Genomic DNA, 27,803 nt, shown 5'->3' on the forward strand with positions numbered 1-27,803 from the left:
TCTCTCTCTTTCTCTCTCTCACCCAGCTCCTCAATCCACACAGTCACTCACACAGTCACTCACACCCCACCCCACCCCCACCCCTCACTCAGCTGCAGGCTGACAGGGAGCTCTCACTCAGCAGTCTAAGAGCTCTCTGATAGTTTTTAAATTTTCTCCTAAGCATAGTGTATTGTAAATTCATGAAATTAATCACATATCCTCAGACTGTATTGTTCTGTGTATGTAATTTTTTATGAAGTGTTTGGAAGCTGCTCTTAAAAGATAAAAAAAAAAAAAAATCTATTTTTTACTGTAACTTTAATAAATTGCCATTAAATCATCGTTCAAGATATCATAAATCCGTCCGCAATGAAGCATCTTCAGTATCTTGGAAGCATGTGAAAAAATGTTTGGTGTGAATTTTTGGTTTCTGCTTGGGAGGAGTATGAATTTGTTTACAGCCCGTTTAAAAAAAAAAAAAAACACATAAAAAAAAAAATAGCCGATTTCCTGTTGGTCGTAACTAATGACTGTAAATTAGAAAGTTGTCCGGATTAATAAGAACAATTTATGTACCGAGTTTGGTGTCTGTAGCTATCATTATATATATAATCATTAATAATTATATACCATTTAATGTTGATCAATATTAATTCCAAAATGTGTTTATATATTATTACATTTTAAAGTTTATCTTTTGAACATGACTATTTTTCTAACATTAAAAAGATTAATAAATGCTTTAAAAAAATTGTTCTTTGTTAGTTCATACTATCATGGAAGAATTAACATGCTGTAAAAATATATTTTTCATTGTTAGTTCACGTTAATTAATGCATTTCCTAATGTTAAGAAATGAGACCTTATTATAAAGTGTTATAAAAATCTTTAATGATTTATAAGCATTTTTTTAAGATTTTAAAAAACAGACCCTCTCTCTCTCTTTCTCTCTCTCACCCACTGCCTCAATCCACACAGTCACTGACAGCCCACCCCACCCCCACCCCTCAATCAGAGGCAGACTGGCAGGAGCTCTCACTCAGAAGCAGTTTAATAACTCTCTGATAGTTTTTTAATTTTCTGCTCTCCATAGTGTATTGTAAATTCATGAAATTAATCACATATCCTCAGACTGTATTGTTATGTGCATGTAATTTTTTATGAAGTGTTTGGAAGCTGCTCTTAAAAGATAAAAAAAAAAAAAATAATCTATTTTTTACAGTAACTTTAATAAATTGCCATTAAATCATCGTTCAAGATATCCTAAATCCGTCCGCAATTTAGCATCTTCAGTATTTTGGCATCATGAGAAAAAATGTTTGGTGTGATTTACGTGTTTCTGTTTGGAGGAGTATGAATTTGTTTACAGCCTGTTTTAAAAAAAAACCCACTTTAAAATAAATATAGCCGACTTCCTGTTGGTCGTAGCTAATGACTGTAAATTAGAAAGTTGTCCGGATTAATAAGAACAATTTATGTACCGAGTTTGGGGTCTGTAGCTAAAACTAACCCCCTCATTTTTGACAAAAGGTGGCGCTATAGAGTGCCTCTTCCACGCCCGTATATGAGCTTTTTCCAGTGTCTAACTATCATTAATACTCATATGTGTGTTGAGTTTCATGACATTCTAAACATGTTATCTGCCTCAAAATCACCAGAAACGAATTTTCAACTTTGACACGTTGCCATGGCAACATCATTTTAGATATCAATATTCCCTTCACAGTTTTACATCGGCCGTGTTTTGACATTATTCTGGTGAAGTTTGAAGCAAATCGAGTAAAAATAAGATGCTGAATTCAAAGCATTTTGAAAATGACACACTTCCTGCAGCCAGTTGGTGGCGCTATAACTTTCAGTCATAATAGTCACATCTATCCGATCGGCATCATACAACGAACAAACCACTGAAGTTTGATCTACATCATACAATGTATGTGGACGTTATTAGGCATTTCCTGGGTCTCATTTTTCGCCATAACTTCATCGCCTCGCCACGGGCAAACCGTTCGACATATCAAAAATATCTTCGCAATTTAGCGTCCCCAATGTCTTGAGATCATGTTCACCGAGTTTGGTGGCAATCGTATGGAAATCCTCAGAGGAGTATATCAAATTCCAGAGCATGCGCTTTTTAAACAGCCCTGAATAGCCGACTTCCTGTTGGGCGGAGCCTAAGACATGCAGCGTGAAAGTTGTTCGGCTCAATGAGTTCTATATGTGTACCGAGTTTCATATGAATACGTGCAAGTATGTGTGAGCTATACATCAAGCTTTCTGACAATCTTCCAGGGGGCGCCGTAGAGCCCCTCTGCCACGCCCGGGTCCCAGCGTCTGTGGCGTCCTAATGGCCGCAGGTTCCAATGTGCGTGCCAATTTTCAAGAGTTTTCGGGCACGTTAAGGCCCCCAAAAGTACCCGGATAGTCGAAATAAAAAATAATAAAAAAAAAAAAAAAAATAATAATCCTTAGAAGAACAATAGGGCCCTGCGCCTTACTGGCTTGGGCCCTAATAATCCTTAGAAGAACAATAGGGCCCTGCGCCTTACTGGCTTGGGCCCTAATAATAATCCTTAGAAGAACAATAGGGCCCTGCGCCTTACTGGCTTGGGCCCTAATTACTGAAATAAGCCTGGCTTATTTGGTAAACTAATTTTATGAAACAGCCCCCCTCCTTCTTTGGCTCCTTTTTCCACTCTGGCAGATAGCAGATAAGCCACGCAGAACCCCTAGAACAGCGATTCTCAATTCCAGTCCTCATGTACCCCCGCTCTGCACATTTTGTATGTTTCTCTTATTGCTTCAGATGTTTGATCTCTTCAACCGCAAGTGTCCTGCGAAGTGGACATTACTGGATATTCCGCCATGATTCCTGTTCATAGCGAACATATGTTCCATTCAAAGGGCATTTAAGTGTGGGAGATGTAAATTTAAATTGTATTTATTTACAGAGGTATGTCACACTTCACGCTTCTTTAGTAAGTTTTGTGTGTGAAGACGCTGCAGGCTGTGGCGTTGCACAAATCCGTGAATGAATGTTCCCGAAATGAAGTAAACTTCAACGGATTTCCCGTTCTCAGGGAGTAGGGAGCAATGGACACTGTGTAGGGACCATGTCAATCGGAACACATTTCATGCATGGAGCTCACTTCTAACCAGGGCCGGCGCTAGCTACTGGAGATGGTTCTCACTGCAGAACACAAGATCCAGGGGGTGTGGTTGGATCTAGATCCAACTCCTCCCACCTTACATAGACCTAAATCTACCCATCTCCACCCCCTAGATGTGGATCCAACCTCGATGTTGAATTGTCACTCATCTGCAATTAAACCAATTAATGTTGCAGTTTCAAAGCGGGTCCCGCCTTCTGAATGTTTGCGTAATGTAGACATCTTTCAGGTGCTATGCGATGCAAAAGGCTAAATAGGCGCACAAAGAAATATAGTTCCTAATGCAAGTGTGTGAGTTGTTGTCATCTATTTTGGAGTGATTGCAATATTTTAAATATAAACTTGTTCTGTCGATCAGCGTAATTTCTGGAATTGGAAATGGTTCAAATAAAGGATCTCGGTGTATCTTCTATTCGGCTGATGATAAGGATTACTGCTCTAACATAACACTTTTCAGTTTCAACTAACTAAAAAAAAAATTCTGCTTCGTAGCGATCGTGTCTTTCTGTTCCACTTGATTTGTGTGTGTGTGTGTATATATATATATATATATATATATATATATATATATATATATATATATATATGTATATGTATGTATATGTGTGTGTGTGTGTGTGTGTGTGTGTGTGTGTCATATTTAGGGTAACAATGCAATACATTGATGATAATAATATGACAATATCTGTAGTCAATTGGGAGGGGGAAATCCTGCCCATACCCAGCTAGGAAAAAATTATAAAAGCACTTACTGAAGTGGTATTCTGGAACTGATTAAATTAAATAAAACAGCAAAAATAATTATAATAATAACAACAACAACATCTACAAAAAAAAGGAGATTACCTTAGAAAAAGTTTGATGAATATGTACATACAGTACTGGTCAAAAGTTTGGACCCATTACTATTTTTAATGTTTTTGAAAGAAATTTCTTATGCTCATCAAGCCTGCATTTATTTGATCAAAAACACAGAAAAAAACAGTAATATTCAGCAAGGATGTGTTAAACAGATGAAAAGTGATAGTAAATACTTATATTGTTATAAAAGTTTTTTTTTTTTTTTTTACATCTTTTTAATAATCAAAAAATCCTGAAAAAATGTATCACAGGTTATATAATAAACATGAAGCACTGTTTCTAACATTGATAATAAATCAGCATATTAGAAGGATTTATGTAGGTTCATGTGACACTGAAGACTGGAGTAATGGCTGATGAAAAATTGGTTTTGCAGCACAGAAATATATTTTAAAGTATAGTAAAATAGAAAATTATTATTTTAAATTGTAATAATATTTCACAATATTATTTTTTTCTGTATTTTTGATCAAATAGGCTAAATCTAAATAGTAATTTTCCAAATTATTGTACTGTATAAGTATACAACATTTAAAGTTAAATATTGTATAATCAAAAAGGTTAGGAATCATATTTGTTTCAAGTGCTTTTTATTGGGGGTGGGGGGGGCCTCCAACATGATTTTTGCCTATGGCCTCCTAATGTCTAGAACCATCCCTGCTTCTAACAAGCTGATGATCTGAATCAGGTGTGTTAACAAAGAGAGACATGCAAAATATGCAGAGCGGGGGTACGCAAGAACTGGAATTGAGAACCGCTGCCCTAGAAGTCAAGAACTTCTCTCCAGAGCATGTACTGTGTCCAGCCCTGCCCAGCTCAGTTGGTAGAAACCTTTTGGAGTTAATCTAAAGAATGGTTGACTAACTCGCTGTTGTTGTCAGAAGCTTTAACCTTTGTACTGTATGTTAAGCAAGATACTGCAAGAGCTGTTCAACATTTATTTTGTATTTCCCTGTTACCAACTGCTTAAGCTGTTACTCTGTTGATTGATTGTTACCCTTTTGGAAGCTATAGTGAAGTGAAGTGACATACTGCCAAGTATGGTGACCCATACTCGGAATTTGTGCTCTGCATTTAACCCATCCAACACAGCAGTGAACACACACACACCGTGAACACACACCCGGAGCAGTGGGCAGCCATTTATGCTGCGGCGCCCGGGGAGCAGTTGGGGGTTCGGTGCCTTGCTCAAGGGCACCTCAGTCATGGTATTGAGGGTGGAGAGAGCGCTGGACATTCACTCCCCCAACCTACAATCCCTGCCGGCCTGAGACTCGAACCCGCAACCTTTGGATTACAAGTCCGACTCTCTAACCATTAGGCCATGACTTCCCAAAGTCGGGAGGTGGGTGCCTCTTTTTATTTTTTTGGACTGTACATGTTTTCTCCTGGTTTGAGGATTAGATAGGGAGTGAATGTATAATTTTGTTGTAGAGTTTTCTTTTATTTGGCTGGTTTAGAAAGAATTTAATGGAAATGGTTTTTGTTTGTTGTTTTGGCATTGTTCTCCCTCCTGAAGTTTTGTTGCTTCTCTCTTAATTTGCATTCTTTTTGTTTGAAAATTATGTATACTCTCAGAGTCGTTAATAAAACATGTTAAAGGTATCTTGTTGTAGTTATGCTGTGGTAGAGGCTCGGGCAAATGCTCTTCTTAAACCCTTAATATTGTTATGTTATCTTTAAACCCCTAGACCAGTGCTCCCAAACCTGTCCTAGAGGGCCCCCTGCCCTGCATCTTTTGTACGTTTCCCTTATCCAACACACCTGATTCCACTCATCAACTCGTTAGTAGAGACTGCAAGAACTAAGGCTACGTCCACACGAAGACGGGTTTCTCCGTATCCGATCTTTTTTTTTGCCTCAAATTCCGTAAACACGGAGTTGTCTCAGGAAATATCTGCGTCCACACAGAATCACTGAAAACGACTGGAAACGATGTAGTACACATGCCAGACCAATATGTGGCGCTGTAATTCTGCCACAGAGATACACAAAAAACAGAGAAGAAGACTTGGACCATGTGCGTAAACCTTGCGCGCTGAATACAAACTAACACACAAAGCAGAAGATTTTGCTTTAATAAAGTTAATGAGCTCAGTGGGTTCTGCAGGACGAACACAGGCACGTAGTCTGACATTGTTGTTGTTGTCGCTGTTATGTGACGTAGCGATGTCTGATTACGGGCGAGACGTGGGCTGATGACGTCATCGTTTCAGAAAATATACGGATTCGCTGTCCACACGAAAACATGAAAACGGCGTTTTCAAATTTATCCACCCTGGGACCCAGTTTCAAAAATGATCGGTTTCACTCTTCGAAAACGCCGGTTTCGTGTGGACGAAACGCCTATACGGTAAAAAATGTATGCGTATACAGCGAAACGCGTCTTCGTGTGGATGGGGCCTAAATTGGGTGTGTCCGATTAGGGAAACATACAAAATGTGGAGGGCAGGGGGTCCTCCAGGACAGGTTTGGGAACCACTGCCCTAGACAGTTAAGACAACGCTTTTATATAGCACCACTTCTTGTTTCAGGAGCTTGACAGCCCCAGAAACCAATTACTTCCAATTACACCAAAAAAGAAAGTCAGACAGTTTTGGAACAGCATGATGGTGAGTAAATAATGACAGATAATTTTGGCCTGCACTGTTCCTTTAAATAGTATTTCAGCAAAGCAATCGGTTCATATTGCCATAGAAACAGAACAGAAATCTATAGACAGCACAGAATTGTCAATTAAGAAGGAATGTGTTTTGATTTAAAAAAAAACAAAAAAAGTGCCTGGTCATGTTTGAGCAGATCTCACCTGTTAGATATTTCTCTTTAGCACGAGTTCGCTCATCAGCATCAAAATACCACACCGTTATAGCATACCTGCACATAAATACACACATTGTGTATATAAGCACAAGCAGCTTGCAGCACCATTTAAAAAAAAAAAAAAAAAAGAAACATTACTATCACTGACCTTGTGGCATAAGCTGGCTGGACCTCATGTGGGTTCCGTCTGTCTGACCAGAAGAGCAAAAGTCTGTCAAACTTGGGCTCAATATCTGCAAACTGAGCTGTTCCCTCTGGAAAGATCCGCAAAACGCCACCATGTTCCTACAGAGTGAGCAGATGAGAATTAGGCTACATAGTTTGATGAGGACATCTACATTTTATATATATATTGCCAGAATGTTTTGATCACCTATTTAGTCCAATAGAATTGACTTTATACACACACACTATATATATATATATATATATATATATATATATATATAAAAATAGGTGATCAAAACATTCTGGCAATCCACTCCTATAAAAAAAACTTTTTTTGCTGCTCGATTTTGGCAAAAATCATAATCACGATTATTTTGGTCAATATTGTAATTATGATTATTTAACACGATTATGAGTGGGCCATATGACCAAAACTTTATATGAGTGATTTGTTTAAAGATAGTGATATATATTAAATACCTATTTTCTGTAAATAAGCTAGGACATCTACATTTTAGAGACCAGAGATATTTCACAATTCTCAAAACCACAGCAGAGTATTAAATTAATAATCAAATGTAAACTAAAACTACATAGTCTGAGTAAGAATTAAACTTCTGTTTCTTATTAAAGCTGCACTCAAGAGCAGTGTGTGATTTTAAATTTGTCTTTTCTTGTTTGATTAATATTAAGCCCACAGTCGGCAGCAGGAATATAGTGCGTGTTCACTTTAAGGGCTGCACGGATCCAATTTACCGTTACGCATGTATTTTCATTCTTAACTCTTTACGTTCATTTATTACATGACCGACGAAGGTTTATGTGAATAATCACAAAGTGACAAATTTTGACACATTTTGCATGTATTTTACCATTTAGGTGCACAGCTTGACCTAAAGTTGACGCAGGCACAGATATCCTCCTGAGGAAGCCCAAGTTATTTTTAGCGCTTTTAAAAACATGAATAAATCTAATACACTTCAATAAATCAAGCACATCCCATTTCGCAAAAGTCACGTTACATGATTTGCACGTGAAATTAGGCTTTTATGGAGGAACGAAAGTACACCGCCGGAAAGTGGGCGGAATGGGGTGCAATAATCGTTTTATTCCGATTATTGTATTTTCATAATCGTTGGAGGCTGAAATCTAAATTGAAACTGTTTTTCAATTAATTGCACAGCCCGAAATTCAGTACAACAAAAATTCAACCTTTTTAAAATGTGATTTGTTTTTGTCACATTAAAAACTACCATAATGCATACATTTCTTAAATTCAGTCAATGTATGCTCAGTTATACTGAATTTTACTTGAAAAAATTATTAAAATCATGTACACTTAAAGACATTAGTCATATCAATGAATCAATATTAGTACTTCTATAAAATGAAAAAACCTAAACAAATATAATGTATATACAATTAAAAATATTAAACAGTTATAATAATTCAATTATAAATGTACTGATAGTTACACAAAGATGCACAAACATATATACATAAATACACAAAATATTGAATATAAAACATTAAAAAGAAAAGGCATTATCATTAAGATTTTTTATTATTGAAAGAAATTAACACATACAAGGATGCATTAACTTGATCAAAACTGATAACGACAACAAATAAACGCTGTTAGTTTCCACAAAAAAATAAGAAACTGATAAGAATTTTTTCTTGAGCATGAATTATGATTTATGAAGCACCATGTGACACTAGAGATTAGAGTAATGACTTCTCATTACAAAAAAAGCACATTACAATAGAAAAGTTTTTAAATGTAAATTGTAAAACAACATTGTAAAAATATGCAGTCAATATGCAGTCTAGTGAGCACAAGAGACTTCTTTAAAAAAAACAGCATAAAAGTATAAAACGACAGAATGTCGTGGATGGGAAAACTCTGGGAGGGAATGTATTTTTTCCTGCCCCCGGACAACCTGAAGCTAAATTTAGCTTAAAAAAAAAAAATCTGACACTGTGACTTTTACATAAGCCAAGACAACAGGGAACATGCAGGTTTGCGTGAGACGGCTATTTTCCTGAAGGGGGTACGTTATGAGAGGGAGAGTACTAGAGCTTATACCATGTATTACTGGCATCCTATTAAGCTCGAGAGAGAGATGGAAAATATCAGGGTAGAATGTGCGAGATGTGATCCATCCTCACATCACACCTTTGATACTCACATATGACTGAAAGAAAACAGCATCTAGAGAGCCTCAAGAATGCATTCAACCTTAAAGCAGCATCTAGAGCACTGGTATCAAACTAAATTCCTGGAGGGCCACAGCTCCAAATCACACCTGCTTGGAAGTTTCTAGTAATCCTGAAGACCTTGATTAGCTGGATCAGGTGTGTTTCATTAGGGTTGGAGCTAAACTGTGCAGAGCTGTGGCGCTCCAGGATTTGAGCTCGAGACCAATGATCTAGATCAGTGCTTCCCACCCTGTCTTGGAGGACCCCCTGCCCTGCACATTTTGTATGTCTCCCTAATAAGACACACCCAATTTAGTTCTTGCAGTCGCTACTAACGAGCTGGTGAGTGGAATCAGGTGTGTTAGATAAGGGAGACATACAAAAGGTACAGGGAAGGGGGACCTCCAGGTTTGGGAACCACTGATCTAGATAGTCTTCAATCCTTCTTTCTCTTCTACCATCCCTATTTCTGCTGTGCTACTGGCCAACTCTACTTCATATAAGAACGTCTGATCAATACTCAGAATTGTTTCCATGGCCGGTTGGAATGTTCTGGAGCAGAACCGACTCTCTGATGCAGAGCTGGCAGGTGACGCATGTGGTAAAGTGGTGGAAAGTGTCATGTCTGCTGTCCCGTTTCCTGTGAGAGCACTCCTTAAACATTTCAACGGATAGTTCACTCAAAAAATGAAAATTCTATCATCATTTACTCCGGTCACAACCACTGACTTCAAGTTTTTGATACAGATCCCCCAATTCAATTCAGATTCCAGTATATTTAACTTGCAATGTCTATTTTGCTTACATAGGAAATTAAACTCAAATAGTTTCAGACTTAAATATATAAAGTTTTTTTTTTTTTACTATTCTAGAACCTGCTCATAAGAATCATTTGTGACCCTTTTGTTTATTGAATCAGTTTTGTCTTTTTCTTTGGTCGTATGGTTTGGTCAAACATCTTTAAAAGCAAGAAATTCTCTAAACCAGATAGTTAAATGGTCGAGTCGTTTGGTGGGTGAGTCACAGTTGGATCCAACTTCGTTGTATACCAGACAGTTGCAACGAATGGCTACTTCTATTTTAAATGATGAATCCCACCCTTTGCACAGTGAGTTTCAGCTTCTTCCTTCTGGACGGAGGGTTTTAATTCCGAGATGTAAAACAAAGCGACATAAAATAGCTTTGTTCCTGCTGTTTTAACTGTGTTAAATAAGCTGTAGGATGGGGGAGTTTGGGTGTATTTATATTACTTATTATGTTTTATTATGTCTTATTATGTTATGTGATTTGTGTCATGGATGGTTGTCATTGTTTTTCAATAAGTTTTTCATTTATGTCTGGACAATATTTGGCTAAAGATACAACTATTTGAAAATCTGGAATCTGAGAGTGCAAAAAATCAAAACATTGAGAAAATGGCCTTTAAAGTTGTCTAAAGTTCTTAGCAGTGCATATTACTGATCAAAAATGAAATTTTGATATTTACAGTAAGAAATTTACTAAATATCTTCATGGAACATGATCTTTACCAAATGTTCTAATGATTTTTGGCATAAAAGAAAAATCGATCATTTTGACCCATGCAGTGTATTTTTGGCTATTGCTACAAAGCGACTTAAGACTGGTTTTGTGGTTCAGGGTCACATTTATTTCAGGAATCTGGTTATACTACTTTGTCATGCTGTCTGTTTCTGAATCATGAAAAAGAACCAATTCAGAGGAGTCACTTGTTTGTGAATCAGACTATGTGGGTCAAGCTGTTTAAAAAAATTAATAAATTTACCAATAGGAACCAGCTCATAATTGTCAGTAAGTCATTTGTGTAACCTGATTCACCTACAAACAAATTTATGGAGTCGATTCTTTTCGGTAAATAAAAACCATACAGCATGTGTGTAGCCTGGCTAAAAAACTCATTAGCCTGTTTTCACTAAAAAGCATTTTAGGTTGACAAAAAGAACACTTTTGTTTTTCAGTCTTACTACAGTAGTTGCGCTCTGTTAGTTTTTGTGTAATTACATTATTTTGCAGTACATTACACGTATAAAGATGACATACAAAAACATGAATTTTACAAATTACAAATCCAACCACAGTTTCTCTGTTCTAGCAGACCTCTAATAACACATAAACAGTCTCTCGTGTGGCCTATTGATATAAAATACCAACAGCAAACTCCCTGCACAAGATTGGTTTTGAACTTCCATTATATTGAATGTAAGCTCTGATGCAAGTTATGGGCAGTCTACATCAGATAAGAAACCTAAACAAACTGAGAAGAGCTTACACAAATCTCATGCAGCTTTACACACTACAGAATGTATTCACTGGCTGGGGAAAAAACTCTTACCTTGGCATCCCAGTCTTTATTCAGGTAATATATGCACGTGATACATCTACCATCACCGTTTGGGTTATCCACATGCCGTACATATCCTGTGCCATTGCCAGGGTAACACGCCACCATTGCCTGGAATGAAAAAATTAGGTTGTAATGGGCCGAAATAGCCAAACAAAAGAACATACAAAGACTTCACAGTGGTTTGGATTAGGGATGCATTGATCCGATACTCAGGATCGGTATTGGCTCCGATGCGGTCATTTTCTGCGGATCAGACGAGACCGATCCAAATCCGATATTTGTGTATACTATTCTGTGTTATTGTTGAGCCCCACGAAAGGCACAAAAAACATGGACATCTTGGATGACATGGGGGTGAGTAAATTATCAGCAAAAGTTTTTTTTAAAGTGAACTAATCCTTTAATACTGTAATAAAAATGTACGCAATTCATTATAACTTATTATTATTAATAATAATCCTTTTTAGGTGTAAAACTTTTTACATATGAAAAAAATACAATCATAAGACTAAACATGTAATGCATTTGTTCACCATATCAGTATTATTTGGTATACTGCCTTTAATTCCAAATTAAAATCAAATTCTCAGACAGGTTTTCATTTACAATGACAAAAATGAAAACTAAAAACTAAACTAAAACATCCAGATGCACTAGACTAGAGCACAATGGCCAAAAAACAGGCTTATGCAAAAATATTATTTTAGAATGAAATAATAGGATTCGCTGTTACTCCGTATTTATGAAACGCAGTTCATCATTGAATTCCACTCAGATACAGTATGATACCACAGTGTACAACTACATGAATCTACATGAAGTGGACAAAAAAAAGGTGATAACTATGACATTCTCAGTCCTGTGATGATTATATCTTTTAATCTTGTTGAATCTGGGTAATGAGGCTGAGGGAACAATGAAGCCATTGCTGAAGTCTTTCCTTTGCTGAGGTTTTTCCTTTCCTGCTCTTCCTCTGCCCCTTTTATTTTGGTCTCCGGGTTTACATAGAAAGTGTTAATTAATCACAAAGGAAAAAAATAGCAGTGTAAATGTATTTGTGCACATGGACACATCCGTTATCAGGACAGTGTTACAACGGAAAGAATGAGTCAAAGGCTCATAAAAAATATGATATAGTCCATCAGTCCACGGTATGTGACCTGCATGTGGTTAAACTACATTTCTGAAGCAAACAACATGTACTTCCTTATAACTATAAGTTTTAAAATAACTTAAATGGTTGGACAATTTATTCCTCTCCAAGTATGAAAACATGCCAAACACTAAACAAGACTTTGAACTGATGCCAACATTCACCTTTAAATCATTAACAAAGAATTTCAAACAAGCATCACCACCCAACAAACACTTAATTATCAGAAACCTTTGGGTCAATACTGTGAGCCGTGTTTCTGTGAACTGAAAAAAAAGCACAAAGTCAGAACAACTCTCTGATATTGATCCCCTCCGGGAATTTGCCTTTTGCCTTGTTTTTCACCCACTTCTGCACGTAGGCTCCTAAATCTGATCAGTTCACTGGCAGTTCATGACCTAACACTCTATTTATAAGCAGCACTAGCCCAGCAGAGAATATTTAGGCCTTAACTTAACCCTCAAACCTTAACTCTACAGCATATTGTCACAGGGACCGAGACCTCTTCCCAAAGAACACGACATCAGCGTGTTTTCAACTGACTCTCAGTGTATATGTGTGTTCGGCTGTCTGGGGAAGGGAGGGAGGCTGTTTTTCTGGCTGAAAAACAAACATTTTCCAACATTTACAATACTTGTATACATACTGAAATTAAATTGTTTGTTCCCATGACAAAAAAAAGGTTTACAATGTGTTTAAAAATATAAATATATTTTCTTTATTTTTAGGAATAGAAGGCTAATGTTATTAAAAATAACAGAATAATAACAATGAATAAATAAGTACAAGGATATATAATATAAAATATGGAAACATCAAATAAAAAAAATAAATAAATAAAAAAACAGTGATGTGCTGGCAAAATGACTCCAAATGAACAAATAAAAAAATAAAACATTATTTAACAATTCACATTCTTCATTAAAAGACCTTCAAAATGATGTATGATTTGTTGAAATCGGACAAAATAATAATAATTGAGCTACACCCATTTGAAGTAGACAGAGACAATTCTGAGAAAAATCAAGTTAAAGTTTTAAAGAAGGTTCCAAAGCAAAATCACCTAGCAACATTTAATGATCATTACTATATTAATAATCAAATTACTATAGGCTAATAATCATAATATAGCTATTTTTAATTAATCTTTAGTATTATAAATAAGAATAAATGCAAAAAAGCAGTAGAACAAATATAAGAAACAAACAAATAATGCATTAGAGGAAGACAAGAATGTCTCAGATTGAGCAATTGAGGTGTCTTGTTGTTGGATGTAATAATGAATATAGCAGTCGTCATTTACTCCTGACATCTGACCTGCTGAAGGCTGAGGATTAACATTACTTTCGCTTTGAAGTGAATGCGCCGTGAATGCGATCATTCGTGATCCAGCTTCATCTACAGAAGAAGTGAGTATAAGGGGATTTATGATTCGTTGCAAAGTCTTTCCTAATAATGTACTAGTTAGCCAATTTCGTGACTGAAGTTTAGTATGCTCCATAGATATATATACCTAGATTCTCATTATCGATTGTTTCTATGGGCCGCGATACATAAGCCATCCACCAATCACCATTCATTGATTATTATGGTGAATGTGAGTTAGCTGACACATCAACGTATATGGAGTGGTCGAATAGGGATTCTACACATATCTATGGTCTGCTCGTCACTCCACGGAAGAGAGGGGCAGAGTCAGCAGAGCTCACTGGCATTTAAAGCAATATGGACTAGATCAGCATGCTGAAAACAGAGCTGATTTTGACAGGGTAAAGGAGGTGTTTTTTACACTACCACTGAGAAATTTTAACCAAAGTATGTTACAGACTTTTGATTAAGACCCTAAAGAATCATATCAACTTGTGGAAAATGGGCATCCGATGACCTCTTTAAGGCCTACTGTAATGCACGGATCTAATGTAATGTTACACATAAGATGTTTTTCCCCCGACAGTTCCCCAAATATTCACTTAAGACAAAACTGATTATGTTTACGTGAATATTTAAATACTGTAATTGTGTATATGTATTTATCGGGATTGTGCGCCATTGCGTGGAGAAAAGGTACTCCTCTCAGAAAATGTACAAACAAAGATAATTTTACATATTTAATTACTATTTGGAGCATTGGGAATGCTAGATGAGGGTTTAATTAACTCATTTTTGTGAAAACCTCATACTTTTAATTAACTTACTCTATATATAAAACAATGAATGTTGACAATTCACAAAAATAACATTTTAGACATAGACTGGACCAGTATTGAAATTCTGTCCGATACTGATAAGCCAATAATTATTTTCATATTATTCCTGGTAAATAGCTTATATAAAATCAACATATATATTACTTAAACTTAAAGAAAACACATTTGAAATTAAAATGAGCTTGTTATGCTACAAGTGGATTTAGGAAAAAACATGCAGTGCAAATAAACATCCTCAAAAGTCCTCAAAATAATAGATGAGAGACCTCTGTAATACTGGTTAGATAGTCATCTCTTAGCGCGTGATGATGGCAATGGCAAATATATCAGCCAATAATAAATAAATATCAAATTTTTTACAATATTTTACAGGTCATTATTCTGCAGCATATGTTTTCGTAAAATATCGGTGTCCAGGTCATTCTTCCCTAATAGCAGCATGCCAAGTATTTACTGAAACAATGACCACAGAACCGTGATACAAACCACGCTATGAGAAATCTGAACCGTTACAGCTTTGTTACATACACACCCTTTCACTTACAAGAACACAGAGCTGCTAACACCTACCCCCCCACCCCCAGCTTCCTGAGGCTTATAATTCGATATTAGATTTCCAGTGAAATAGCGTCATCATTCCAGGAGAACAGACGACAGCTGAGGAAAGCAAACACATGCTGGGAACAAATCTGAAAGCGACTTTACATGGGGACTTTTTCCTAGCGGCTTAACCGTTAGCGGTGCTGAGGTGTGGCCGACTGTAAATCACTCATCTCAAGTGGAAGATGAGGAATGCAGGAGTCACAGAAAGGCCAGACTTAGGTCAGTTAGTGAGGCGATGACTATTGTTATTACTTTGCTGTTTTGTTCATCAGGAATTCACCGTCCCGTTTACACCTTGACTTTTTTTTTTAAATGAACACGTTTATGATCAACACGCCTCCAGCCAAATCCTGCAGCCTGCAATGGCACGTAATGCACGACGGAACACAATACATGTGACGACTTTCAACTGAACGGTTTTCCCTGGCGGCAGGTGCTAAAGCAACGGACAACGTAAACAAAGACGAAAGGAGAGAGCGCGAACGTGCGTACGCTTTAGCCAGCGCGAGAAGGAGCTATAGGGGGAGAGGGAAAGACAGACAAGCCAGGACAAAAAAGCAAGCTGAGGGCATTGACGCAATTCACGAGCCCCCACCTGAATGGGCCGGAGCAGATAAGGGTGAAATCGCTTCAGGTGAGGGTGAGTGTGAGAGCCAACTACGTCAGAGTGTAAGCAGCGCGCGAGGCATGCTGGGCTGACAAAACAACCGGGCGAGGAGGGGTGGGTGCGGACGGCACGCATCAACATCACACAGCGGGTTTTGCGTCATGCCATGCCATCACTCTCCCATCATCGCCTGCAAAGATCCATGACCAGGGAGGAGGGTGAAGGAGAAGCCATAGTCCCACAACACAAAAAGCATTTCAATCAGAGCTTCAGTGTGCATGTAGTCCAGTTTCAATGTCTCTGATGCACCTGGATGTGCCGCTGTGTGCGCAAACAGCTGTGCCCCCTATCTACCTTTTTATTAGGTTCTCAATATTCATGACAAAATCAGAAGGCAGTTTGTTTGTGCAGTAATTTGCATTAGTGCAGTTTGTTTAACATTACTAGAAAGATTCTGGTTTAATGTCATCTCTCTCCAGCAAGATCAGTGCCTGGAGCAGCTGCAGTGCAAAACATAAAACATCCAATGATCCAACGACATATAAAACATCCATATAAACAATCCATTGCCATTCTGTACTCACCCTCATGTTGTTCCAAAACTATAGCTGCGTCTCATTTAGAAGGCTGCGCCCTCCAGAGGTCGCATTCGAAGGCTGCATACGACATCGAGGCGGTCTCATTTCAGAGAAGCAAGTAGGACACTCCGAATGTGACCTTCTTTCACAGGAATTCGGAGGATGCGTGAAGTGTATCCTTCACTGCTACAGATAACCCACAATTCTTTGCATCGCTGTAAACAACCATTGTGTCATCGTGAATTTGAAAAATGGCGGCGTCGGCAGATGTGCACACAAGCGCAGATGTGGGGTTTACCTTAAATCGCCTCCGGTAAAAACGGATAAACTTTGTGGGTGGGGTGGTAAACTTTGAGGGTGGTTGCCTCCACGAATTACATTTAAAATCCTTTAATGCACGGTTGATTATCCCGCTTATTCCATGGTCATTTGCCAAGTTATAGACAAGTTAAAACTAGTATTGCTCTTTGCAGCGCAATAATTGACCAGAAGGGTAAAAATGCCAGTTATTTTCATCAGTTAAGGCTCATTAGCTCAGCATTCCGCCCTCTTCAAATCAGACACAGAGATGAAATAGAGCGGTAATATCACATTTATTTGAATGAATTATAGTGTTTATTTAAATTAATTATCGATCGATGGAGAGAGAGATGACAGTTGTGTGTGCGTTACCTGCATCTGCAATTAATTTAATTTAAAAATATTTTCTTTGTCATTTATTTGAGAAAAATGATCCAATGTTATATATCGGTGCGTTGCAAAAGTATGTGAATCTTTGCTTTCAGTATCCGGTGTGACCCCCTTTTTCTGCAGTAACTGAAGGTAAAGTTTCTTGTAAATGCTGATCAGTCCTGCACAATAACATGTAGGATTTGTAGCCCATTCCTTAGTCCAGAACCACTTAAACTCTGTGATGTTGGTGGGTTTCCTCTTATGAACTGCTTGCTTAGGTCCTTCCATAACATTTTAATTGGATTAAGGTCTGGACTTTTAGCCATTCCAAAACATCAACTTTGTTCTTCTTTAACCATTCTTTGGTAGAATGACTTGTGTGCTTGGGGTTGTTGTTTTGCTGCATGACCCACGTTCTCTTGAGACTCTGTTCTTAATCAGATATCCTGAGGTTTTCCTTTAGAATTTGCTGGTATAATTCAGAATTCATTGTTCCATCATTGATGGCAGGCTATCCTGGCCAAGATGCAGCAAAACAGGCCCAAGCCATGATACTACCACCACCATGTTTCTCAGATGGGATAAGATTCTTAAGCTGGAATGCAGTGTGTTCTTTTCTCTGAACAAATAGCTTCTCATTTAAACCAATAATTTATATTTTGATTTCATCCATCCATTAAACCTTTCTCCAATAGTCCTCTGGCTTGTCCACGTGATCTTTAGCAAGCAATTTTCTTTTTGGAGAACAGTGGCTTTCTTCTTGCAGCTCTGCCATGCACACCATGGTTCCTCAGTGTTCTCCTGATGGTGGGCTCATGAACATTAACATTAGCCAATGTGAGAAAGGCCTTTAGTTGCTTAGAAGTTACCCTGGGAACTTTTGCAACCTCACAGACTATTACACGTTCTGCTTTGGAGTGATCTTTGTTGGTCGACCACTTCTCGGGAAGGTAACATTGGTCTTGAATTTCCTCCATTTGTACACAATCTGTCTGACTGTGGATTTGTGGAGTCCAAACTCTTTAGAGATGGTTTTGTAACCTTTTCTAGCCTGATGAGCAACATCAACTCTTTTTCCGAAGTCCTCTGTAATCTTCTTTGTTTGGGACATGATTCACTTCCACAAACATGATCAGACTTTGATAGATCCCTGTTCTTTGAATAAAACGGGTCACGTTCTGACATTTGATAGTCTGAAAACACCTCTGCACAGATGGACTGTAATTTCACCTTTAAATTAACTGCTAATCCAAGAGATTCACATACTTTTGCCACTCCCAGATATGCAGTATTGGATCATTTTCCTGAATAAATAAATGACAAAGAAAATATTTTTGTCTTAATTGTTTGATTGGGTTCTCTTTGTCTACTTTCAGGACTTAAATGAAAATCTGATGATGTTATGGGTCATATTTATGCAGAAATATAGAAAATTCTAAAAGGTTCACAAACTTTAAAGCAGCACTGTATGTTCAAGCAATGCAGACTAACAGATTAATAGAAAAATATTTAAAATATATTTATAAATAATTGCAGTTGCAATCATTGCAACTCAAAAGTTGGCAGCCCTGACACACACACACACACACTTTTTTTGTATTTATTTTGTATTGTATTTACACACACAGTATTTTTGAGCAAATAAGTGCAGTATTTCATGTGTACAATAAAGGCCCTATGGAATTGGTTTTATTTTTTTCCCAAGTTCCATTTTATTTTCTCCCAAATTCCATATTTTTCATTTTAATTTTTCTGGATTCCATTTTTTTTCCCATTTTAATTTTTCTAGTTTTGTTTAAATACAATTTTTATTAATCAAAAAGCATGTCTAATTTGAAATCATGACTTACACAATTTAACAGCAATTTATTAAATGTTTAACAAAAATGAAATGTTTTTTTTCTTCTCAAATTAAGTTTTATTTCATTTTACTTCATTTCATTAATTTTGTTACACCGAATACTGTTTTCCTTTTTTTTTCATATTCCATTTTAATGGTTTCATTCAATTTTAATAATCAAAAGGAAATTAATTTTATTAAATGATTTATTATTTTTCTTTCTTATTCAAAAATACCATGTTATTACTATTAACACTATTAATACTATTAACATTTTTCTGCTAAATAAATTCTAATAAATGTTTTGTCCTGGTTAAGGTCCCTTAAATATTTTAACTATTATTAGTATTATTATTATTAGTAATATCATCATTACATTAATATATTTGTCAGTTTCTTCAAGTTACCTAACCTTTATTTTGACGGGTTGCTGAAGACTTTTAAGTGTATAACTGTATATGATATGACAATGCTTTTGTCGAAAGAAACTGTAAAATCCTCAAACTCTCAGAGCAATTCTAGAGATTATGTTCATATGTTCCATGTTCACATTCTTTCTTTTTTTAAGCAAATAAATGCAGTGATCATAAGAGATTTCATGCCTACTGTTTTACATTTTGAATACTGCCCTTCACCTTAGCTTTAAAATCTCTTTTTTACTTCATTTTCAAACAACCATTTTTCACGAAAGATAGAAAGTCATCAAAATGAGGATACATTTTAATTTTGGGGTGAACTATACATAAAGTCTAGTAGGCAAAGGGCAATTAATGCAAACAATCAGAGCTGGAAAATGCATTAAAAATCCCTTACATCAGCCTAAAATAAAAAAAATATATAAATAAATCGCTGCATGATCAGCGTCCATGTCTGACATTGCAAATGATTCTACACAGACACTAAAAATAATACATAAACTAAATCTAAACTACTGAATTAAAACAATGCTGTGTTAACTAACAAGTTGAAACATTTTCTTCATCAGATTTTTTCATTCTCATCTCCCTGGGGGATGTTTCTGTTTTAAAGCCTCAAGTCACGCTCATTTCCTTTACTCTTTTTTTTTTTTTTTTTTCACCATCGGATGCAAGGCCCTGTGTGTAAACATTTTCTACTCTATCATTCTACAAAAATATATTGCTATAAAAACAAAACAGTATTGTTTTTTAAAAATGGGGGAAATTAAGGACGGCGTGATAAACCGTTGAAAATATTTCCTTATGTCATTTACTCTAACACATCCATAACAGTGACTTGTTTTCCCAAAAAAGGCTCTGGTGGGTTTACAACATGTCCTTTCTCCTTTATGTCAGCTGCGTATGGTCTTGGCCTGCTGCTGTCCCTTCCAGTGAGCAATGCAGAGCTGCTGGACTTTAGCCAGGCAGACAGTTCTTGTACTCCTGCTACGTGCAAAGCGTGCAGCTGCACTGCTGTTCCAGCACTGAGACCCTGGCAGACTGACACCACACTGCACCATTAACAAACACGTGGAGAAGAAAGCAGTGACAAGACATGTCCAAAAGATAAATCAAACACATAAGCTTCTTTTGCTGAAGAAAATAGGCCCAACTTGCAACTCGCACGCACAAGAAAACACGTATGCACGTACAGTATAAACTAACCCTCATAGGCACCAAAATTTTAAAAACAGGCCTCATTATAGTTCATTATGAAGTCTACAGGTGTTTTACACATCAGCTTTCCGCCTTCAAGTAACAACCTCTTAAGATCCCTGTTTGTGGCATGCAAGGTTTCCTGACATAAGGGAACGAAAAAAAAAAGCCTGTAACTAGATGTCAATGCAGACGCAAAGAAATACAATACATTCTTCCCACTAAGGTGGAAATTTCCAAAGGGAATGAACTGCTCTAATGAATACACTCAAAAACAGCCCATTCTGACCCAGTGCCAGCATATCTCTGGTCATGTAACGTAAACATGATCATTGTGTCGTATTGTGCCACAAATTCTTCACCCTGACACCTAGAAGGTGCCCAAGCAGGTGGTGGTGGAGCCCCTGGGTCAACGATAGACAAAAACAATTATCTGATTTAATTCATAAATGGGCAGTTTGCTTACATACGAAAAGAATTATCTCTCGGCTAAAGCTGGAGTTTCTGCAGGTTTTACAAAGGTCAATTTAAGACTTTAAAGTAAAGAAAATGTAAGGACAAAATTGAAGGGAACTCAATGTTAATATGTTCTCTAAATGTAAATGTCTAGTGAGTAGAAAATGTATTGGAACTATAACATTCAACAGATCTCCATTATTCTTTTAATTCATTTTTTACAAGGAAAGCTTGTATAGAATATGGAAGTAACTTTTGCCGTACCTTTGATCACACTGCAAAAAAAGTGCTGTTCTTCCTCAGTATTTTTGTTTTGTTTTCCACTACAAATGTCTAAAGTTTCTTAAATCGAGATGCACTGAGAAGTAAAATGACAAGATATGAAGTTGTTTTATCATGATTAAAACCGTAACAAATATCTGCCAATGTATGGGCTCAGAAAAAAATAGTTTTTAGCATACTCACTTATTTATGTTCAATTTCTCAGAAAACAAGCCTTTAACTTTCTTCATTTTGCATTTCAAGTAAATATATATCTTGATTTAAGACTGTTTAGACAAAAGTACATTTAATGTCATGACTTTCTGAATTCATTAAATTATTATTAAGTGATTCATTAGAAAAATAACTGGCTCATAAGAGTCATCTTTGGGAATCAAGCTTCACGGGTTATGCTGTATGTTTTTTATTTACTAAAAAACAGACCAAAAAAGTCATTTGTTTGGGAATGGTTGCCTTGTATCTACATGTGCAATGACAATAAATTGAATCCAATCCAATCCAATTAGCATGCCTATTATTAACATATTAGCTGTTTATTAGTACTTATAAAGCACATATTCTGCTTGACCATATTCTACATCCTGAATCCTACCCAATACCTAAACTTAACAAATACTTTACTAACTATTAATAAGCAGCAAATTAGGAGTTTGAGGCAGAAGTTGGTTTGTTAGCGAGAATTTAACCTTAAATAAAGTGTGACACTAACTGTAAATTACTAACATGAGTGTAAGTGGAATTATAATATTTAAATTCCATGCAATTTTAATGTACCAAAAATATCCATCAAAATCAATGAAAACTACTCAAAAAAAACCACATCCTGTTGTTTCACAATAAACATTCTTTTGTTCCTGTTTCTCTACTCATCTCCGGCCTCACTGAAACCCAGATGTATATACTCTTCCTTTGATCCTCCAACAATTAACATTCACAAAGCTCGTTTATAGTTTAATATCAATACAAAACATAAACATATGATCCGTTCATTGTGTTTTATGTAACAGACTCTTTCCCTCCGGCCGATTCAATGTCACATGCCTGCTGAGTATCCTGAATTGTGTTGCTGTACATCTGCGACCATCACAATGACATTAAAAAATATGCAGTTACAGGAAGTGATATCACCTCCCATCAAGCCTTCTGCTATTCACACTACAACATCCTGTGCACAGCATACGCTTTAAGCACTACACTATTGGCTCGTTTCCACTGAGCGGTACGGTTCAGTACAGTACGCAATTATGTCCGTTTCCATTGTCAGAAATTGTGAATGGTACCAAAATAGCAAACTGTACCATACAACTTTTTTGGTACCCTTCCTTTGGGGTACCTAGCACAGCAAAGGGTACCAAAAGGGTGGAGCTAAACTTTCTGCAGAACGTTGATTGGTTTACTAGAATCGTCACTTTTGCGTGATACAAGGGGATAAAGCTTCTCCTTCACTCGCTCCACTCTGCTGTGTTCTGCTTAATACATCAGAGTCCGCAAACACACACTAAAAAAATATAACTGTGTATTTTATACTTTATTTTCACACAGACAATAACTTTCTCAATATGTGTTCTTGTCTGTTCTTGTGGACTTGTGAAAGGTCATTGCCCAGAAACCCGCGTAATTTTCAAAATATTACTGTTATTCTGTCATGAAATGTAGTTTTAAGAGTTTTTCAGGCGAGAATGTAGTTGTTTAAAACTCAAATCTGCTGTTTATTTATGAAGATAGCGCCTATTTGAAAATTTGCTACGCCGATTTCGAAGCTCCAGGCGCTCCATGCTCATGTATCCGACTCGAGCAGCCTTAATCATTCATGTTTCTCTTTAATAATACTGCAGTTTCTATTGAGAGTCTGATCATGGTGTACGTGACTGATCAGAAAACATCCCTGTGATGGCTTGCTGTGGCAAACAGGGGGTGAATCTTACAAGAAAAAAGAGGAACATACTCCCCCAGGCACAGTTAGTCAGTGAAGTACAGAGGTCTCCGTGGTCGAATAAGACACACTTTAAGCTCTAATGAGCCAGAGGACCTGAAGACCTTAAAATCCAAATGAACTACCATAGTGCGTGATCTAAAATGAGACATACATACTTAATCTTACATAACACTTGCTTAAACGTTGCACATTTATTGTGTGCGTGTTTACAGTATAGGAGGGAAAAGGTGATCGTTTCCCTAAACCCTGAGAGGTTAGACGTTTGGACAAACATTGTGCATGCACTGGGTACGCCTGATAGCAGCTGATGTTCGCAGGCGTTTCCCTGACCTGGGGAAATATGAGAGCCATGCTGGTTGAGGATAACTCACAAAGGCACTATCAGTAACATGGTCGGTGGCTCCACAGAAAGATCCTGTTTAAAAAAAAACGGTCAAACTGACAATATTTGTAGAATGTTCAAGAACAATTGAAACTGGGGGAGAGACCTGATGGTGCATATATCCAAGGTCTTTAATCTAGTTTAGTTTAGTCCAGAACTTGTATTGTAGGAGTTTTTTAGAGTTGCTACAAATGCAGTAAAGAAGGTCATGTGAGAGACTTGTGATTTCAGATTAACTCACATTGGCATGTTCAGCAAATATTCTATAGAGGAAGTTCATTAAATCCCTCAATGACAAAAACGCTGTGACAAACTTAAACTGTATCTGTATCAGAGAAGAGTGAACATGCATGCTTTCATTTTTAATATAACGCCTGAGTAATATTTCCTAAGATTCACTTTCTATTAAAAGACATGAGCGGACATGTCTCTGCATCAAAGGTGAGGTCTCTTCCCATAAACTGACACAGATATGAGTTTAAACCTAACCCATCCGAGATGTTTTAATGTGTTAATTTAACTGGTCCTTTCACCTGTTCCCATGCCTGTTGCCCAATGATTTTTCCATTCCGTTTCCACATAATTATGGGATAAGAAAATAATTGCATAGCCACTGCACTCACAAAAAGCAGTTACTATCAGATGAAATATTTCAGAGCTCAGTATAAGCTGTTTCCCCTATCAAATCTCCATTACTTTCTAGGCCTTTAAAATTCCAACATATATAGGTCTCCCTATCATAGATAATGTTTTTATAAATGAAAGGTGCATTTAGTACGATTAAGCTGCCTCTTACTCGTCTCACAAGTACAAGTAGTTTTGGATTCTGTTCTGACATATCATCATGACGTTTGTTGACTAACTACATGCTTTTCATGTCATCCTACACATTTGTAAGATGTGAAGTTTAGCGAGTTTTACATGCTATTTGTGCAGCTGGGTTACCTGCAGCGCCTGCGTGGGTGGTCATGTGACATCAACATGGCGGTGCCCATGAGGGGGCGACCCGCCTGCATATTTTCAACGTGGGATGGTATCAGTAAGCATATTAATATTGATAATGAAAGCTCTACCTGATTGGCCAGTGATATTTCTCAAAATCATTTGTTTATGCGCACAACTTTTTTTATTAGTACGAAACTATTGAGATCACCAGCCATAACTGTCCTCTAAATGTCAGCTGTACTTACTTTAGTTCTTCCATTGATCCTGTAGTTGCCCAGTTTCCCGTTACAGTGTCGGATCAGATCATCCATGCGGCTCATGAGAAACGCTACCCTCTCACAGCCGGGCTCCTTCCCCTCCACCCAGGTGATCTTATCCCCCCGAATGTCCTTAGACGAGTCGCTCCTCTGACTGACCAGCTGTCCGTCGGTAAAGCCGCCGGTCAGGTAAAGCGCCCGCACGTCCTCCAGAATACTCAGCCCAAACTCCTCGCCTAAGAAGTTGTCGATCACACAGATGCCGTGCTTGTTCATGCAGGGCACGATATAGTCCGTGGCCAGCTTCTGAGGAGGCGAGCGCGTCTGTCCGTTGGGTTTCACATTGTCTGCGCTCGGTTTGGTTTCAGAGTACGTGGCAGACTTGATAAAATCTGTCATTCTTTCGCCGGTAGAGTTATTCTGAGAAGTCTCGGACGGTTCTGAGCTGTTGTGCTGTACGGGGCTGCGCTCTTCAGCCGGCGGCTGCTGCTGCTGCTGCTGCTTGTCGGCCTCCTTGCACACCCGCTTGTGCTTCTTCCAGTCCTGTCTCTGGTGCTCTTTGCTGCAGTAGAACGAGCTGCGACACCTTCCGCACTTCATGAGGTTCTCCATTTTCCCGCACAGCTCGCAGTACTGACGCTCTCGCTCCAGACGCTCGCTCTCCCTTGAGTTTCCCTCCATGTTTCAGCGCTCTGTCACAGTATCAGCCTGCAACTTCGCCACAAGTATCCACTAGCGAACTTGAAAGAAACGCTGCCCCTGGGCCTCCGCTGCCGTTTTCATTCCAGTTGACGGAGGGCAACGTGACGCTCTCACATTCCCGAGACATCTATGTTTTGACACTTGGGAAGTGTCAGCGCGAGCTGTGAGTCTGATGGAAGCGCATGGCGCCGGCCGATCCTTTTCTTCAGCGATCAGCGCACGTCAACCATCTGCGCATGCGCACTTGATGCAGGCTAGACGGAGAGAGGGCATGATTCACATGTGCTTCTCGCAATTTTGTGTGGGCGGAGTGAGAATGAATACAAATAATAATAATGATAATAAAGATCGCCCAAAAATCGTAATGGGCAGAAATAATGCATCTGTGTATTAGAACCTCCCCACCCAAGAAGTCAAGAAGTAAATAAACTATGTATTATTGTATTATGGGCAGAATTAGTTTCAGAGTAGTAAGACAAGAAAACAGACAAAACCGAGCAAATAGTTTATATTTTATTCATATATGATAAATGTATAAATAAATTAAATGAATATAAAATAAAAACATAAATATAAATAATTTTATATATAATAGATAGAACAGGGATAGAAGTATCGCTTTTTATTTTAGTTTATTCATTTATATATTTATTATTGAAATGTTGTTATATGCATGTGTCAATTTTATTTAATTTCTTTATTTTCTTAAATATGTGGGTATATAGTATTTATAGAGTTGTAACTTTTAGTTTTAGTTACTTTTTCTTATTTGTAAGTCGCTTTGGACAAAAGCGTCTGCTAAATGACAAAAGTAAGTAAGTAAGTAAAGATACATTTGCTGTAGTAAATTTCATACATGAAGGCAATTCAAAGTGTTTTACATGAAGTAAAATAATAGTATATAATTCTACTTTTCTTTTTTTTTTCCTAATTTCATTTTCACATGAAAAAAAAAAATACCAGAACTACTGTACTACACTTTTCAGTCTTTCTGAAACTGTTGTGTATTGGTTATATAGTTAAATAAAAATGTCTACAGTGAATCTATAAATATGATATCACTCTGTGTTTCTTTATTCATTGATGTCATATCATAAAGCAAAGTCCAAACTAAATCTTTGTTTGTATCCTAATCATGTAGTGCAAGTATGCAGAGCTATTTCCATTACCCAATTAATCTTGTTCTTATGGGAGCAATAAAGATTAGCTTTGCACCGTAAAAGATAAAGATGAAATGATACTCTGCTTCCTCGGCGCCATGTTAATTATTTTAATATAATGTTTTCATCATATTTTGGATTGGTTTATACAGACCATTTCATTTTGTGCACAAAAGTTTTGCTTTTGATTTTATGTAGCAGTTACACAGTTACATAAAGCATATGCCAAAATATGCTGCTTATGTAATGGGAAACTTGTGAATGGGATGATGACAGTTCCCTTACCTCAATTACAGGAGGAAAAACACTTTGTAGTGCCGTCCCACTTTTATGTGGAGCATTTGGATGATGCTCAAGTCTTTTATGTTTGAGAATCTATTGTCCTTGCTGGGTTTGGGGGTGAAGTGATGGCCATGACTTTGTCTGTCTAGTTTTGGCATGGCTGGTGTTTGGAGTACAATTTATCACAGAGGGCTTTGTTGGCCTAACTGGCTCTCCGAGCTCTGATACGCACACAGGACATGTTTATTTACAGTCTCAGTGTGCGTGTTTGTGTTTATCTATCTCTGTGTCTGGGTAGTTACACAGACTGCGTCTCAGACCCTGGATACTTCAGTAATACAGAGCTCAGGGTGGGCCCACATCCAGGATTGGTCCTCATCGCTGTCCCTATGGAGGGCTATCCCAAGCCTGAGGCCATTGCCCCCTCCTCCCTCTCTCTTGCTGCACCTCAGGAGGATGGGGTAAGAGAGAGCAGAACACTGACTATGTGTTCATCTGCAGTCTTGCTGCAGGAAAAAAGCAGCATTTTTTGCTATCATAATTGCATACAGTATAACTGTGCC

The 27,803-nt window shown here is 37.4% G+C and overlaps 1 protein-coding gene across 2 annotated transcripts in view; it reads right to left on the bottom strand.

Annotated features, from left to right (window-relative positions):
* LOC306857041 (egl nine homolog 1-like) overlaps window positions 1–26,036 on the bottom strand; it is a 47,249-nt gene extending 21,213 nt beyond the window's left edge. Inside the window, exons 1-5 of one of the 2 annotated variants that reach the window (XM_079396690.1) lie at window positions 25,085–26,036; window positions 11,554–11,673; window positions 6,982–7,118; window positions 6,820–6,887; window positions 5,739–5,988 (exon numbers count right to left, since the gene is read on the bottom strand). In XM_079396690.1, coding sequence (XP_079252816.1) covers window positions 5,927–5,988; window positions 6,820–6,887; window positions 6,982–7,118; window positions 11,554–11,673; window positions 25,085–25,777 — 1,080 coding nt within the window. In that variant the 5' untranslated portion in view covers window positions 25,778–26,036 and the 3' untranslated portion in view covers window positions 5,739–5,926. Of the gene's footprint in view, window positions 1–5,738; window positions 5,989–6,819; window positions 6,888–6,981; window positions 7,119–11,553; window positions 11,674–25,084 lie in introns of those variants that run through there. The other variant, XM_079396691.1, reaches the window with a different exon arrangement.
* Between the last annotated feature and the right edge of the window lie 1,767 nt (window positions 26,037–27,803).

Source organism: Barbus barbus, assembly GCF_936440315.1.
Source record: "Barbus barbus genome assembly, chromosome: 37".
Taxonomy (NCBI): Eukaryota; Metazoa; Chordata; class Actinopteri; order Cypriniformes; family Cyprinidae; genus Barbus; species Barbus barbus.